The sequence below is a fragment of the Gouania willdenowi genome, chromosome 10, assembly GCF_900634775.1.
Source record: "Gouania willdenowi chromosome 10, fGouWil2.1, whole genome shotgun sequence".
NCBI lineage: Eukaryota > Metazoa > Chordata > Actinopteri > Blenniiformes > Gobiesocidae > Gouania > Gouania willdenowi.
This window is the reverse complement of record NC_041053.1, coordinates 27,465,095-27,483,610: the sequence shown is the minus strand read 5'-3', so window position 1 is coordinate 27,483,610 and position 18,516 is coordinate 27,465,095. Positions and strand designations below refer to the sequence as shown.

General features: G+C 38.8%; 1 protein-coding gene across 3 annotated transcripts in view; it reads right to left on the bottom strand.

Annotated features, from left to right (window-relative positions):
• Positions 1 to 11,869: 11,869 nt before the first annotated feature.
• Positions 11,870 to 18,516, bottom strand: part of pigg (phosphatidylinositol glycan anchor biosynthesis class G (EMM blood group)) — a 55,418-nt gene continuing 48,771 nt past the window's right edge. For all 3 annotated transcript variants that reach the window (XM_028460140.1, XM_028460142.1, XM_028460141.1), the window contains exon 13: positions 11,870 to 12,745. In XM_028460140.1, coding sequence (XP_028315941.1) covers positions 12,523 to 12,745 — 223 coding nt within the window. In that variant the 3' untranslated portion in view covers positions 11,870 to 12,522. The remainder of the gene's footprint in view (positions 12,746 to 18,516) is intronic.

Here is an 18,516-nt window from a genome sequence, read left to right as displayed (position 1 = left end):
GAAAAACAAGGCGTTTTCCGTTTTTTCATTTTGGTTTTGGAAACAAATATCAAATAATTAATGATACACGGATTCTGGTGGCCCAAAAGCAAAGCATGTAAGAGTTTAACGTGTGCCACCAGACAACAGGGAGTGCCAAGTTGCACCAAAATCAATCAGAAATACATTTCTAATTGTTTTATTGCATCACTGCAGCAAACACTTGCACTGAATCTGTAGCATGAGGGTGAAATCACTTTTCATGGCTGACAGAATCCCTCAATTTGCCGTGACTTTTTCCCTGTGCTTGTTTTTCAGTCCTTTCTTTTTGCAAAAGTTCAATGCCACGCAATTACTATATGACATAGTGCATCTACCCACATGCGTAATATGGGGGAGGATTAAGTATCCAATAGTCAGCGCTGCAGGCTGGGTTTATAACCTGTTGTCTCTTTCTGACAAATGCATCGTGCACATCTTTAGCTAATATCACCTGCTCGCTGGAAACTACAGTATATCCCAGACTACATCATGAGTCTGTGCTTTGTTCTGTTCCCAGAAATACAATATTCCTGCATTATTTATAGGTAAGATACATTCAAATAAAGTGTGCATCTCTAAGTGAGTCGAGCTAAATCTGGACCCACAAAGTGTTAAAAAGGAGGAGCTTTATCTGTGGAGTGTAATGATGAATAATGTGTGTGGGGTTCAGATCTCCTGTGCCTAATGGAGATGCTTTTGACTCAATTTATTACTCATCTTAAATGTGGTGAAGTCACCCTACAGAGACCAACACTTTCCATCTGTATATATTCATATCAACGCATGTCAAGGACACAACACGCTGCTTTAAAAACAACGATCAATACCTTCTAAAAGCCTTCCATCACAAATGTATCTATTTGCTGTGTTTGGCTGCTGCCAGGCACAGCTGCGGCTGGAAAAGCTCCAGTGCTTTCAGAAACCATCATCAGGCCCATTTCTGAGAAAACTGTGCTGTGATACTTTTGTGTGGGCTTCTAAGCAATTAGACCATGCCAGTTTCTCAAAGGCCCAAATCATCTACTGTAATTGATTCTTCACTTTCCATATCCGGAGCAATGATTCTAGACTTGACCACAACTTGAAATGTAGTTATAAAAGCCCTGCTGTGTGAAGCCATTTGTGCAGAACTCTGACATAATGTCTTTTACCTCTGAAAGACTTTTCTTTCAATTTATCCGCTGTCAGCCATAAGGAGGTTTTATCAGTGAGCACAGGAAAACATGGACAGACAAGTGACATATGACCGCTGTTCACGGCTGAACACACGACCACTTAATAAAGAATACAATCTTCTCTCTGAGCCACTATTTGACAAATCACTGCTAAGTGATGCAGATGAGTGACAACCTGTCAGAGGACTAATGTAATGTAGAAACTGTGCATGATAGAGTATGTAGCAAGAAGTTTTACTCACATTGGTTTGTGTTCCAGACAGTTTTTAAAGTGCTGATATAAACCAAGGCCACGGATGATGAAGGGATGACCATGTTGTTTTTGCTTCAAAGCAATTTGTAGCAAACTCTTTTTGAAGAGAAGTGAAAATATTTTCCCATATGGATGAAAACAAATGATGGAAGGCTATAAATAGTAAAGTCCTCAACATAAGAACAACTAAATGAAGGCTTTGTATTACTTTATGCCAGAGGTGCGAACAAGTCACTGATTCCCAAGTCTCAAGTAAATGTCAAGTCAAGACCGTCAAGTCCAAGACAAGTCAAAAGTCCTCAACTTCAATTTACAAGTCTTAACAAGTCATAAGCACATAATGTACATTTACAGAGCACATTTATTTAAATAATACAAACAGTGAATTACTTGAACAGAGTACATATTTGTCAAATAATTCTGTTCTGTTAACCAAACAAACCATAATCATACTGGGAAGTAGAGCGAGGTATAGTTTTTCCAAATCAATTATTGATCATGGTATAATCTTTAAATCCAAAGTAAGTCACTCTTTGAATCTTTTTATCTGCTAGTGTGCACACGTTTTCAACTGCTTCCTGATTGGCTATTAGTTTATTTAAAGGTTGACCTGTCAATCAAAGTTCTGTTCGCCTTCGCATGGCAATGCTGTTCTGCAAGGGTTTTATTTGAGCAGACTTATTTCTCATTAACAAAGACTGCATTTTATAAAATCTCTTGTCGAGTCTTTCTCGTTTCAACAGGATCAAGTCCGAGTAAAGTCCAGAGTCATTTGTTTTAAAGTCCACGTTGAGTTGCAAGTCCTTCATGATTTTGTCAAGTCGAGTCTAATGTCATCAAATTTGTGACTCGAGTCCAAGTCATGTAACTTGGGACCACACCTCTGCTTTATGCACCCACAACAGGATTTGAAATCAAGTTATCAAGACGTCCCCATCTTAATTTGCTGAGTCAACAAAAACACGTTGTGGTGATGCACAGAGCTGAAACTCTAAAGGACCTGACTGCACTGGTATACGGAACGCTGGATCACTAAACATCTGGGCGTCTGCACATTTCACAGTTTAGGTGATTTCTCCAGCATTTAGCTAAACAAGGGCTCCAGTATGTAGGAACTCCTGTTACAGCAACATCGACTTAGTTATTAAAACCTGTTGTTGAATAACCACTTCTTAGATAGTGGCATGCAATTTCTTATTGTTTATATACCTTTTTTCAACCTCTTATATTACTATATTTGTTTTGGTCTCTATATTTTAAACTTCACAACAATGATGATTTACAGTGTTGGGTAAATTACTCTAAACTTGTAATATATTTATATTACTAGTTGCTGGGACAAAAATGTAACCAGTGAGAAAACAAAGCAAATATGCACTTAAATTAAATATGCATGTAACTTGAGTTACTTTAATTGTAACTAGTAATATATCACCACTTTTCACTTTTGTAATGAGTTACACTACTGAGTTATTTCAAAAAGGAATATATTACACAAATAACTGCTTACTCCCAACACTGATGATTTATCCTAGATGAGGGCCTTTTAAATGTTTACATAAAAGTGAATTTGGTAACACACCTGTCATTAGCATGAATAAGGCATCATGAAGGCTGTTCATTACCCTAATCCTTTGTTACCCTAACCCTAACCCCACTAGATCCCTCCATCTAAACCAAAAAACACAGCTCCAATAAAGGGTTTTCACGGCGTGTCATCAACCCAGAAGTCGCCATTTTGGAGATAAGCAGCCGGTTTACAAACAGCACACAAACGAGCACATCCCGAATTTTGAGAGGAAATTGTGAACTATTGTTGTGTTTTTGGCTGTACTAATTGGTCAGACTGTGAAAAACATGTGGAGTTTTATAGACTGACAAAAGTTATAACAGATCAGGGAAGAACAATGTCTGCATTTTTTAGTCAGTAGTTCTACATCAGGAGAGCAGTGACATGAGACTAGCTCACCAGTTGTTATTGGTGTACTGTATATGCTACTCCAGTGGCCCACGAAGTAGCAGTGCCTCGTACCAGCGGTGTCCGCCAGCGGAGAAGAGGTAAGTGGTGTGATCAGAAGCAGCAGCGGGGCTAACAACCAAGCTAAAAGCTAATCCTCAGAGAACGCCGCTTCCTTTCATCCTACGTTCTAATGTCCGCTCCCTGGAGAACAAACAGGACTGAAGCTGGATTTAAATGCAAGACGGGAGATGAGGGTGGTGGCGTTTGCATATACACCAATAACAACTGGTGCAACAACGGTGAGCTAGTCTCACGTCACTGCTCTCCTGATGTAGAACTACTGACTATAAAATGCAGACATTGTTCTCCCTGTCCATCCCTATCTGTTATAACTTTTCACGGTCTGACCGATTAGTACAGCCAAAAACACGGCAATAGTTCACCATTTCCTCTCAGAATTCGGGATTTGCTCGTTTGTGTGCTGCTTGTAAACAGGCTGCTTATCTCCAAAATGGCGACTTTCGGGTTGTTGTGGCGGTTGATGACGCGCTGTGAAAACCCTCAATGGTGTCATAATTTAGCAAACAACACTTAACGACAGCTTAATGACACCTTATTCATGCTAATGACAGATAATGACAGCGTAATGTACTTCTTATGTGTAAAACTTCCAGTTGAGTATTACCGTCAATTTCTAGTGAAAAGGTTAGTTAGTTTCTGAAAAGTTAATAGCAACCTTTTTTGGCTGCTCACAGGGTTGAATTCTATGCAAATGCGATGAGTTTTCCTGCTCACTTATTGCAGTTCTGGTTGGCTGGATTCCTCCAGTGACTGAGAGCAAAACACTGGCGGCCTCATGTGAGCCAAACCAGGAGTCAATCAAAAGCTCCTACAGTGGCTGTTTCCAGCGGCAGCCCTAAACTCATAGTCAGCTCTTTGGCTGGATGCCACCTAACAGACAACTCCAGGAGCATCCAGGGGGGCGTCAGCTTTTCCAGGGAACTCTCCAAAGACGCAACACCAGTGTCTTTCTTTGGATGCTCAGCTCCTGTATATATTCGATTCAATGTATTCATAACGAGCTGTGAGAGTCACAGACACCAAGTTATCTGGACAGCGCTCATTATACAGCGGTGCAATTACAGATTTATGAGAAGAAGATTTACGACCATAATATGAAGACAAGAGCCCTGGTGTGCATGGTGAATAGAAGCCACATTACAACTGCAACACCAGGAAGCATCATTACATGCTCTTATGTTCCCTCACTGAAGCTAATTATACCGTTTCATTTGCATTATGTATATCGTGCTCACAAATGCAGTTCTTCCCAAAACACGAGAGCAAACAAAAGTGGTCTAAAAGCAAACCAGAAAGAGAAACCTACTGAACTTTGATTCATGTAATAATCTGAGTGCACTTCATTAAGGACAGCAGAATAGATAATCTAATGATGTGTTCGCTGACACTCGACTTTGTCTCATTTTGCCTTTAATTCAAGTCACTTCTGTCCGTTCATCGGAGATGTTTTTTGGCTCTTAAAAACAAACCTATTTCACACTGTGTTTTAAATGTAATATTTAGTTAAAATAAGTGAAAATAAAGTCAAACATGTATTTATTTTACACTTTTCTAAATTGGAATTGAATGAGCAAGTGTTGGGAATAATTATGGTAAGAATGTGAAATGAAATGAAAAACTCTCAAATGATGAAGATTGATTGGTTGATCGATGTGGTCTGAGCTTGGCTGCAGCACAAGATGCTGGTTACAGTTACTCTTGAGGCTTTTTCAGGGGGTTGTAATTTAAGGTGGTTTCCTTCCTTTTAGTGAAACAAAATCCACCTGATTTTTTTTTCTTTGTACTGCAGCAGGATGGTGGTTCTCTCTCTGTTCAGCAGCAGCTCTCACTTATTAGGCGTGTTAGATCACACACACAAACGCATTTACCCATTTAATTCTATCAAGGAATTAGACTCATATTTATTCAATTATAGTATGGTAGTATTTGTCCTGAGCAGCAATCAGTTGTTCAAAACGGTTTATCCAACCAATCAGGGCTTCTCTAACCTCTAGGGTCCGAGGGCTCCTAAACGAGGAGAAACTGATTGTGATTGTCTCTGTGCTCTCTGTGAGGGAGCCTCCACTCTGCTGATGCATTCCAGACAACTCGGAATACAAGATTTTCCGACGTCCTACTCAAAAAAGTGCATTGGAACACCACCTGATGTCGAAGCTCCCACTTGGTGAAGTCGAAAAGAAAAGTAGCGCAACTTCTTTAAAAATCAGTGGTCTCGCGTCACACAACAATGGCGGCACCCGGGCAGAACCACATCAGTGCAAAAACATTGGTTAAAAGCATTTTTAATGCCACAAAACAATAGGAAATAATACACAAAATTCACAACGTTTAAAATTTAGTTTTTACTGACAGCTATTGTGAAACGATAATTTTACGATGATTTTAGAAAAGCTGTTTTTTAAGATGTCAAAATTAATTTCAAATGTTTATATATCTATTTATATTTAAATTTTGTCCCGTGTCATGTTTTATTGCCTCACGTGAATCACATTGAATGCCTTGTTGCTGTACCTGTAGGGCTAATAAAAAAAAAAAAAAAAAATGCTATTCTGAATTTTCACGGTTTGAATCATGCAATCAATATAGCCTTTATTTTCAACTCGATAACGCTGAGTTCAAAGTTGCCTGGAACAAAGCATGAGTAAGCTGTGACGATGAACAGGATAAACGGGTAAACAATGGATAGGCAAATGGACAGTACTCAAGGATGGAAGTATCTATGAAAGATACAGATATTTGCAGGAATGCAACTCAGTTTGTGTTGCCATCAGGGTGACATCACAGTGGAGGTTTAAGGACTCCTACTCAGAACCGAGGACAGCATCAAGTGTGTGGCTCTTCTAACAGAGTCACCTTTTGAAATTATACAGTCATTATTTAGTGGGTGGAGAGCAGATAGAAGGCTGATCACTGAATTATCATCCACCCACTGATACAACGTGCACAGAGAAACACTTGCTCTACTTTCTGAGTCATATCTGGTTCAGTTTTACAAAGTCAGGAGGGAACTTTAGCGTAAAACGTGGTGCTGAGGACAGATGGCCTCCACCCAGGCTGAAAAGAGGAGAAAGACAATTTAATGGACAGCTGAACACTAACACCAGAGGATAAATGTGGGCTGGTTTTTATTACAATGTCTTCTTTAAACAGATAAATCACCTCTCAGAAGAAGCCTTAATATGTAGCATAAAAAGTAATTTATTATTTAAATGTTCACGTTATGAAACTCATTCAAACTATTTTTGTAAATCACTATATGACACACTATATCCATTTCATATTAATGCAATGATGCCAAAACTGTGAATACAGACAAATAAAAAAATGTAGCAATTATTTCTTTCTGGAGGGATTTAACCAAGTTTGACAATTGATGAACAAAAACGATCACAGAGACACAAACAGGAAATTAAAGGGATTAAAGAAGTAAAATATATTACAAAGAAAAAGCACATGGTCTGGATTCAGGAGCAAAAGTAAGCAATGACGAGGATGCACGCGTTTCACAAAACCAGAAACCTAGTTTTCACTCCAGTCAAATGTGTTTTTTTTAATAAAAACACCCCCATTAAAAATCCAGACGCTAATGCTGCAGCACACTAAATGAAACTAATGTTTGGTTACTTTGTCAACATTCCTCCCATGTCAAGAAAACTAATTGGCATGTGTCTCATGAGCCTCTGGGTTCCATGAAACAATTTCACACACATTCAATGAAATTACAGCAAAAAGTTTAGTTAGTTTGAAACTAAAACACGTCGTCTGATAAAGTTAGGACGCTAACGGGGCTGTAACACACTGATATCATCTCGGCGAGGCCAATTGTTTGTTCATGTGATCAGTTTCAGTTTTGTCATCTGTTAAACAATTAAAACCTATTTCATGGTTGTCTGTCTGAAAGACACACGTCACGATAATAAATCCTCGAACAGGAAAACACCCTAAACATGACTACTGCAATTTATGTACCAGTTTGTTCTGGTCACTCTGCACTGGAGCGTCCCAGTTAACTCAGACCAAACAGGTCTCCAGGTCATTCAAGATCTAACGTACAACGTACACAAACACACAATCATATGCATTCATGCTCACCGAACACGAGGCTTTATTTCATTTTAAATTGTATTAATCATTGCAGTTTGATCATTAATAATTTTTGTTGGTATTGTGACGTGATATTCCTTAATATTCTCATGTGCATGAACTTTTCCATTTAGAAATTTAGACAAATTTGGCTGCACCTTATTATTGGGGATTGATGGCAGGTCCTAAGGTTGCAGAGTACATTCATTATGGACTTTTTGGACCCATATTTGATCTTCACTCTCTCGACGTAATTCAGAGAAAAAAAAATCATAACAGGATACTAGTCTGTAAGCATCTTACAGCAACATGAACACATTGATGTAACCAAAGTAGGGTACACACGCGTCTCTATGTGTGCGTGAGTGTGAGTGGAGCGAATATTTCCCCGACGTGGTGTCTGTTCGACCTGAAACTTTGTCAACGGCTTCCACATAACCCAAGTGTGTGCAACCGTTATTTTGGAGTAATTTGGTGCAAAACGTTCATTTGAATTCTAAGATTTCGGCTCCCTCTCGGTAGTGAGTGCGGTACTTCCGGTTCAGGTTCATGACGTCACTGTGTCGCAGTTTGTTCGGGTTTAAAAAAGAAGGTGAAGATTAAAAAAAATTTGTACTGCTAAAAGTTATTTAAGTTAATATTTCATGGTTATTTAAAATTATTCGTGTGACCTTAAACTTCCTTTAAATCACGGGTCACAGAGTCCACTTCCTCCTCGTCTCCATCACTGTGCCATGCTACCGTCAGCGTTTCAAACATTTCACGGGAGCTCTCTGAATAAATCATTTGAAACCGTCAGCCACTGGTGAGTCTTTTGTTTCCCATTGTTTAAACCATATAATGTCCGTGTAATTGCTCACTAACGTGCTGTTTCACTAGAGTTGGTATTGAACTCAACCTGTTCAATACTCCATCTGGAAAACTGCAGATTCTCTGTGGTGCCGCGCATGTAAGCTAACCTCTGACCACTCGGTTCTAAGGTAAACGCTGATTTTTCTTTAAAAAAAAAAAAAAAGACAGCCGAATTGTAGATAATACTTTATTTTACTTACTCACTCATGTAGTTTGGAGCTTTACTTTTTTGTTTTGAGCAGTTTTGTTACTTTTCTGATTGGTGCTACAATGGCTATGGAGTTTGGTCATCATTGACATATTGAATGAATGAATATTGCACAATTATTGAAACTCTTGAGTCTTACTCTGCTTGAGTAGTTTGAAATTCAAAAGGTGCACTTTGACTTTAACTTTGATTTTGACTGAATATTAACTTGATACTGGGGTGTCTTGGTTACTATTTTAATTTTGAGTTATTCATGACAATTACTTTATTAAATAATGAATTATTGTATTTGTATTTAGCATGTATGTTTATGCATACATTGATTTTATTGTCTATACTGACTTGGTTATTTCAAATGCAATACTTGTGTGTATTTTTGGCCTTTTCGGTCAGTTTTTTTTTTTTTTTTTTTAGTTTTTTTTGGACCAACTTTAAAGTTTCTTCACATGGATTTTGCTCCAGGCAGCTCAACTCTCATGGTGAGCTAGATCAACAAACTGGTAAGACAAAGTCTCAAAGCCTCACACTTACCGCTGTGGACAAACCTTTCTTTGGATTTAAAGGATATGAACTGAACGTTTGAACTGAACTGGGCATTTGGGTCATTGTGGGTAAATCTTATTTCTTTTCCTGGAATAGTGAATTGTTTGTATTGGTAGTCCTTTATGTAAACATTTCTGTTAATACACAGACTCAAACTGCACAACTGCCTCATGTATTCATTCACAATCCAGGCTCCTTTAAATAACAGTCTTCTGGTGCCACTATTACAACAGTAACGATATTTTCACCTCGTGTTTATAACTTAATGCACACCTTGGGGATGTACATGACATGTTTGTGTGTAATTCATTTTCCCACTGGGTGTTTTGAGTTTTTCCTTTGCCGAAGGAGGGTCTAAGGACAGGGGACGCTCCGGGACATTTACTATCTATTCGCTCAAGTCCAGCAAACATTGGTGCCAACTTTATTTATCAATTTTAAATGCGCATGTCCCATAGAATTAAAGCAGGGAAATTGCACACATTATATACAATTAAAGTATATAACACAATTAAAACTGTTCTATGCCTGACCTTTATGCCTGAGACAGTAAAATAAATCAATAACCAAAAAAATAAACAGTTTTTGTCTTGTTGCAGAGCCAATGATTAATTTCCAGATCATGCAGGATTTTCTAGCTCTTCACAAAGCGACTCTGGATTATAAAGTAGTTAAATATTTTTTTTACCTTGGAGCAAAGTGGCTGAAAGGAGATGCAGACGAAAACAGAACAAACCCAAGGAAAGTCTATCCCAGTTACCACTTTCATCTCTCAGGAAGGAAGTAAATTCCAATGGGAGCAAACATGTCAGGGCTCACTGTAGATTATTCTACTTGACACTTCCTGGAGGAACCCTGACACTGACCTGAGGCTCACTATACAAAAGACATTTTGGTGATGTGAGGTGTAATGACTGCTGACGGAAAAATCCTATGGAAAGCTGTATTATGTGGTTTATTAACTATTTATTTATACCTTTGGAAGTCTGTTTGAAATAGCTTGTTCTGCTCAAAAGAAGTGCAAGCATTGGACAAGATCAGGCCACCAGCTGATTGGTTGGTAGAGCTTTCAGTCTGGTAACCTTGAAGCTTCTCGCCTTTAATGCAAACGAAGTGACACAAAGTGCTCCATATGTAAGAGTCTCTGTCTCGGAGGAGTCAAATGCAAATCCTGTTTGTCTGCCTTTTCAATGACGTTTCTAGCATTTAAATGTGACCTCATGGCAGCACAGTCCGTGAAGACGCACAGCTTCAAAGATGAAGAGGGAAACAAGAACTTCTCGTATCAGAAAAAGCCAGAACATAAACACCTGCTGCTCACCTTCTCCTGCCGGCATAATTCTTAAAAACCCGGGTTTGGTCCACATTTCCGTGTGCCTGGAGGATTTCAGGGATGTTAGCCTGGAGCCGCCGTCTCCAAGCAGACGGCTCATCAAGGTGAGTGACAAGAGCAGGGCAGGAAGTTAACATTCACATCTCTGCCTGGAGGTGAAAAGTTGCACACTGAAGCTTTATTTCATGCTCGCTCTTTCCTCTTTACTTTCTTATCTGATCAAATCTCTAAAGGAATTTACATTTCAGCTTCCAGGTTTTAATCAACAAAACACTTTAAAGCCCTCACAGCTGTTCAATAACACTTCAAAACCAAGTCGTCACTAAAGAAAGTATCACATGAATAGTCCCCATAGGATGACAAATCCAATCTTAGAAAAGAAAAACAATGCAAGCAAACTCCTCTCCAGGAATCGGAAGCCTCCTCGACACTTGTAAAAATGATGCAAAAGGAAATGTAAAATTAAAGCAGCCAAGTATAGGAAGGCAGCAAAACTCTCACGGTTCTGCTGTATATTCACCAAGGAGAAGTCTTTTTATGACACTAAGGTTATATATAGGAAGAGCGAACAGTGGGTGTGACACTTTAACAGCTTTTGGGCATGTAATGAACAGCTGTGAGTTGTCATCGCTATAGGTTAGGATTGAAACTCATCAGCATGTGAATGTATTATAAAGGTAATCTCATTTAATGTTGCTCAAGGCTGTCCAAAGCACCACCAAAGTGTCATATCTATCAAAGTTATTACATGGTGGGCTTTAGAATATGGTCTATAAATCAGGAACTCGGCCATTTTATTCTATGTTGAGAAATAGGTTGTCTACCTCTACAGACACATACATTACAACATACTAATGATAACATTATTATGGACTCAGATAGAATTTATAGTGGTAATGATTTCTGAGGAGGCCTTCCAAAGGTTCAGAGGTGGTTTGTGGGATTTTTGGAGCGTTCCTCCAGAACAATGTTTGTGAGGTCACACACTTACTGTAGGTAGGAATAAAACCTCTGCCCCATAGATTCTGTCTCATTAAATTCATCACAAACCCATTCCATAAGGTTGAGATAAGGCAGGAAAGTTGATCCACATCAAGCTCACATTGACTGTGTTCAAAATCGCATACTAACGTACTACTCATATTAAGGGGCAGATTTACTTAAGGTTTAGGGGTATTAAAACGTGTGCAAACATCACTCCACGCACTAATTAGGTGTACATACTCCAGGGAATCAGGACTGCGCATCTTCTGCTTGTCACAATACGCCCACAATCCATTTAGCGCGTTTCGGTCTGATGAATATATAAAGTAGGCGGATCTCATAAGGGGCGCAAAAAAATGGGAAGAGGAAATGGCAGTTTAAATTGGATTGCTAACAAAAATAGTGTTTATTTAACACAGCTGTAATTTAACATTTTAAAAATGTCTCAAAAACCCAAGGAAAAGCAAAGAGAAAGCTAATAAATATGTTTACCTTATGTTCTGCACGGCATATTAAAAACAACCTGATAACTTGCACAGCTGATCGCACACAGTGCATCACGTGAACAAGTTATGATCGGAAGCACAAACGAGTCACTGGTTTGTTTTCACACATCTGTGAAGTTTAAATTGTTCACCATTAAACCAAAAGCAGCTCCGTCGTATCCAGTCAGTTTTCTTGTCCTGAAATCATTGAGACGGAAAAAAGGATCTTGAGGTTCCAGACGTTCTTTTTTAATTTTTCCTTCATTGAAATCAAACCCATTCAGTGACGCATGAAGCTAAACAATATTGTATGATTATACATTTCGCAGCTCTGGAGCTCGCTGTGCGCTCATCCCTGAGGCAACAGTGTAAAAAAAAGGTCATCAGCTTCTGCTTTTCCACTTTTTAAAAAGACATTTAAATAGACCGCTCGAAAATATACATCACGTGCGTTTTGAAGGCAGAAGCATCCGTCAATGTGAATCTTGAAATCCAATGAAGTTGAATGGATGACTGTGTCCAGGATTGTCCAATCCATGGCTCTCTATGATTTACTTGAGGTGGGGCTCTGCTCCATGGTGATGAAGAACAGACAGACTCCTGCAGTGATCAGGAGGTGCATGGACTCGTACAGCAATTTGGGTGAGAAGACGCTCCATATGAAGAGATGGTAGCGCAGGACAGTCACCAGCACAATGTAGGCAGCGGCTGGTACAGACCTGAGCAGAGCCAAACAGTAGCAGCCGTGGCCCAGTGCAACAGGACTCCTACAAGGAAGAGAGACGTCAATGAGGTAAGAGAAAAATCTGGATCAAACTGAGCACACTGTGGGTTGCTTGGTTACCAAAATACCATAATGCCACTGTTCTACCCAGGGTTGTGGTCAATTACATTTTAAAATTACAATTACGTCTTCAATGGTCCATGTTCAATTGCTATTCAATTGCGATTATGGTGACCGACATTTTTTCCAATTACAAAGCAGAACTAAGTAACTTGCACTTAGCGCTCCCCTTAAAGGTCCCTTTTGGTTATGTCACTGTCATAAACACTTTGCACCCCCCGCCGCTTGCCCCATCCCACAGCTACATGTGCACATTTGATCTCCCAAGACGGTAGCAACCGATCACTGAAAAATCCTAATACAACAGTGACACTAAGGGTGGTTTCACACATATAGTCCCATGTGACCATGTGAACAGTATGAGGAAGAGAGACAAGTAAAATAAATGAATGATGTGGGAGTAATACAGAAGGGAGTGTGGAAATGGGTGTGATGTGTTTGTTTGTGTGCTGAAAGCGGCTCTGAAAATGGATGAATATTTGTGTGTGTGCTGCCTGATGGAGCACTGGGTTGCGTGTGTGCGCGTGTCTGTTGCCGTGACGACAGTGTGTGTGATTGCTGTGTGCTGCTGCTGAGCTGTCACTGCATGGAGTTGCTCCGTTTCTTGGACAAAGGTGTTCTCTGCCTTTCTTTTTTGCTGGCTCCGCCATGACGTAAGTTTGAGAAAAGTGAATTAGTAGACAACAGTGTGCATAATCTAGCATTAGTTTGTATTGGGCTGCCGTACAGCAGTACGTCTTGCCATCGGGATGATCTTATTTTACCATCTATTTTGTTTCTCATGTCTTGGTTAACTTTTTGGCTTCCTTATCCAGAAAAATATAGGGTTCATTATTTTTTGTGTAGGCGTCTGAGCCTTTTTTGTGTCAGTATACCCCTCAATTTCATTTTTTTTTTTTAAAAGGTAAAATGATCCTAAGAGAACTGACGTGTAACTTACCTACATATATGTAAGCCATAGAACTAAAATGTGGTTCCCCAGTTTTGCATTTTATGAAATGGTAAATGACTGAATTGAATTACAAATTAAATTACAATTACAACAGCAACATATTTTTTTAAATTAAGGTTACAATTATGATTATGTCATAATTGTAATTAATTATCGATTACGCAATTACAATTAGAATTGACCCCAACCCTGGTTCTAAAAGAAATTGGAAAAGGTCCAACTGCACATGTAGTCACCCAGCAAGGAGTCTCGCCTGATCTGATCATTTTCACCTGATAGATAGATGCTTTAAACCCAATTAAAACGCGTACACAGACACTCATATACTGTACCATAGAACTGTATCACACCCCTGAAGCACATGAGCACTAATTAGTGCAGGGAATTGGTTGATTACAGCAGGTAGTGTCACCAGTGAGGGGGAGGACCTTTGAGCCTCTTATTAAAACAAGGCACCTGATTGAAAACACAGCCTGCAGCCATAAAAAGCTGAAGGTGGATGAGCCCTCACTCATGCACTTCAATGTTCTCAATAAAATGGATGATACAGTGATTAATGGACAAGAATGATAGGAAAGGTTGCAACGCTATATCGGAAAAAGTGTCAGTGTCACAATGAAGCTTTGCTGTTCAACAAAAATCCCAACTTCATTTAATTTTCCAAGAATGATTTATTGCTGTTTGTCGTTGTTCTGGCTCACATCTGCAACGACTAGTGCTAAAAAGAGAAGTTTTACATCCACTTGACTGGACCAACCCTTAATCTTCAAGTATGGGGGTTTGTGCTTTTTTTCACAGTATCATTTATGATCAACATAAACATGATCAACTCTCAAATACTGGCTGATCACCTCAAAGCGACGCCACATTGATGCAGTAATTCATGAATAAGGAAGTACAACCAAGTATTGAGTGCAAAGACATGAACTTACTTTTCATATGCCTGGAATTTGTGTTTAAAAATAAACCTTCTTTTTCTATTTAAAAAACGGTGTTGTGTTTTCATGATCTTTAAACCATAATCATCAAATTCCCAAGAAACACTACGTATGATTCCTTTTCATATATGGAATTCACTTTCTGAAGTTCTACTAATTTAGATTAATAAGTGGAGTAGAGGGGAACTTTTTAAACTGAGAGTAGCAGGTCTTTGAGAGCCAGAATACTTGCTGATTGGCAGGTGTTCATATACTGTACTTATGTGCAGCAATAAAATACAAATACATTATTTAAAAATCACATAATGTGAATTTTATTTATTTTTATTTCTATCTCTCACAGTGGAAATGCACCTATGATGTAAATTTCAGACCCCTCCATAATTTCTAAGTGGGAGAACTTGCAAAACACACACATATATATATATATTTTATAGTCCTACCCATATAAGGCTGATGCTAAACTGAGTATTTGGACTATGTTCATGCAGAATGATTTAAGGCAACAAAAGCCAAAAACACTGAAGTGACACGCATAATGAGGGCTGTGATATTTAAAAATAAACCAATAAACCTATGAAATAAAAAGTGGATTTACTTAAGAACAAATTAACCAGTAGAGGAGATCTTACGTACGTCATCTTTAATAGGCCGAGTGTGTGTGTGTGTGTGTGTAGGGAAACCAACTGAGGGACACTTTTCTCATGGCCGAGCTGTGTAAACAAACTCAGGCAAATTAAGCTTAATCTGAATCTCAGTTGTGAATTCTGAAAAGCGCCACACTGTGACAAATGAAGGCAGAGAAAAAGACCATGTGTCTTGAGCTATGCAGGATTTTATGATGCATAGGAACCAGAGCTATGCACAGCTGACAATGCAGCAAGCAGAAACCAAATCACAAGTGTAAGTGACTGGGCGGAGCCACAACAAATGCTCGGTCAATAGACAAAATGAAAGCAAACACCTAAAGAGGTTTTGTTACATTGGAGATTGAAATACAATCTAGAGTTTTCATTGTGCAAATGTATGAAACGCACCGAGACAAGCTCTGTGTCAAAAAGATACTGTTGTAAATAACAAATTAACAAATTTCCAAGCTAAAGACAAAGACTAATCTACACAATATGCATTATACAGATGAGATGGGCACATTTAATCACAGCAGGGGCCACACAATTTGGACAGTCTTTTCTGAGGGCCACATTATGAAAACTCATGTGCTGCATTTAGAACAAGAAGACAGTCATCAACATCCCCCGCCAGATTGGTTCTCATTATAACTCACAACCTTTTCATAAATGTCCTAAATCTAAAAACTTAGATGTATACATAAGAAAATAATATCACATCAGAATATAAAATTACTAACTATCTTATATGGTTTCTATGAAAAGCTGTCCCCTTTGAAGATACCTCGAACACAGTAAAGAAAAACGGAACAAGGGCAATAACTCCTGAAAAAATAATTGCATACTTCTCATTTTCGAACTCCATCAAGGTATTGATACCCTAAAGCCAAACACCTTTGTGGCGGGGGGATAATAATGATCAATCAGAGCAGTAATGCAGGGAAGGACAAATGAGTTTTTGGAGTAATTTTGTGCATTGTTATTTAGGGAAATTTTTGTTGTCGATTTGTGAATTTTGGAGTTTTCTGTATTGATTTGTGTGTTTTTCTGTTTTTTTTGGGGGGCCAAACAAAATTAGACCGAAGGCTGCATCATATTGCTCTTGGGCCGCCGGTTGACCATGTCTAGTGTGTAATATTTCTTCGATGTAAATGTTTTCCCCAAGTAAATATCTAACGAAACATAACCAAGATGGTTTGATGAGTGGAACATCTGATACACCTTCTGCATTATTCCTGCAGGTAAGACTTTGGTTTTCTTTTCAGGTCTTATTCAAATATCAAGGTGGAGAAGAAAAATACTGATAGCGTCAAACAGAATTGTCTGGTTTCTTCTATGGGGATTGCTTTACTTTAGATATTTTGACTTTAAATCACCAGCATCTCCTGTTAATATGGACAGTTACATTTCTGTTTGTGATTAATATCCATATACAAACACAGATTTTTTTTTTTGATTTAGGGAATGCCAAAAAAATTAAAAATAAAATAAATTTAAAAAGTGGAGCCAGTTTTGGCTTGTGTATGCCCCAGAGGATTCAATGGTTTTTAATTGGGATGAGTTTTTTCTCCAATTTGGTCAAGGCTGCTTGTGAGACAACCTTGTGTTATGTGAATAACTCAATCTACAAAACTCTATCATGCCAATTCTCTGCCTTTACACGCACCAATTTGATTTGAGTACCTTAACACAACACACACCTCAAGACATAAGATCTTTAGACAGTAACTGAACACCCAAAACCACTTTTTGTCAGCTGAGGGTCTCTCGATTGCCTGAGCTCAGTGGATTTTTATACATAAACTGTAATAAGCAGTCAAAGTGAAGGTCGTGCCCACATAAAATGCCATGGAAAGCGAAAAGGAAGCAAAGGTTGGAGGATTGGTTGGATTTTGCAGGAAACTTTTTTTAATCAGTGATGCACAAACTATAAAAGGCTGCCTAATTTAACTGGGATCAAGGAACATTAAACATATCAATCATGTGAGAGTAGCTTCATCCACACACACACACACACACACACACACACGTGACTATAAGCGTGACTCGTGCCAACAACAAAGAGCGCCTTTTGTCTGCATTAAAGAAGCCTCTCAGCTTTGGCTCCATCAGCAGGGCAGCTGTTGGAGAGCCAAACACCTCATCACTCAGCACTGCACAGAGGGCCCATGGTGAGAGAACGCTGCTGCATTCACATGCAAACAACAAGTGGACCCACTCCATTAGAGGTTATGGGCAGATTGAGCTGCTGTTAGCAACTCCTCTAACACATATATTTGTATTGCTGTTGCTGACACCACAATGTATTAAGAGGAGAAGTGTGTTAAGTCATTCAAACGTAATCTAAGATGTGAAAAACAGGAGCAGATGCAGAGCAGCTTCAGACGCACAAAGCAAAAGAGCTTATGGTATGATTATTGCTAATAGATGTATTTTGTAAATGTGGAAATCTGATGCCCCGCATGTATTTGAAGCTTGGCCGAGATAATTTATTGGAGTACTCCATATTCAGAAACTGAGGTATGAAGTGTTGGGGAACCTACATCAATTTTACAGCATATGGAAACCTATTTTGGAGTATTTAAAAGTTTAGATGACCCCATTACACTCAATTTGTTTGTGGCTAATTTGTGGATATTTTACTATAGTGTTAATAGCCTCATTGTTAGTATTGTGTGTTTTATTGCTTTGTGTTTGTTTGTTTATACAGGTCTACTTGTGTTTAAGATAAACTCTGGACTAAGTACTGTATTTTTATGTATGCGTATTTAGTGCCTGGCTGCATGTCTTTTTCTGTCTTAGTCACATGTAAAATGTTAAAAAAAGTGACACAACAGGGTGAAAGAAAGATGAAGTGAGGCAGAGACTTTGAGAAGTGTTAATTATGAAAATGTACAAAAGAGCAAGATTATGGATGGATTATGGAACGTCATATATTCAGATATGGTGGCCCGCGGCGTTATTAACTGAACGACATAAACTGCAATCAGTAACTACATCAGGAAGGGCCACCTCAATTAATCAGAATTTTTACAGTATTAATTCCTTTTTATGAATTTTTGTCTTCTATGCCAGTGGTTCTCAACCTTTTCAGCCCCGGACCCCCAAAATAAAGGATCCAGAGACCGGGGACCCCCGCTGTACCTGAAGGTGGTTAAACACAGGCATGAACATT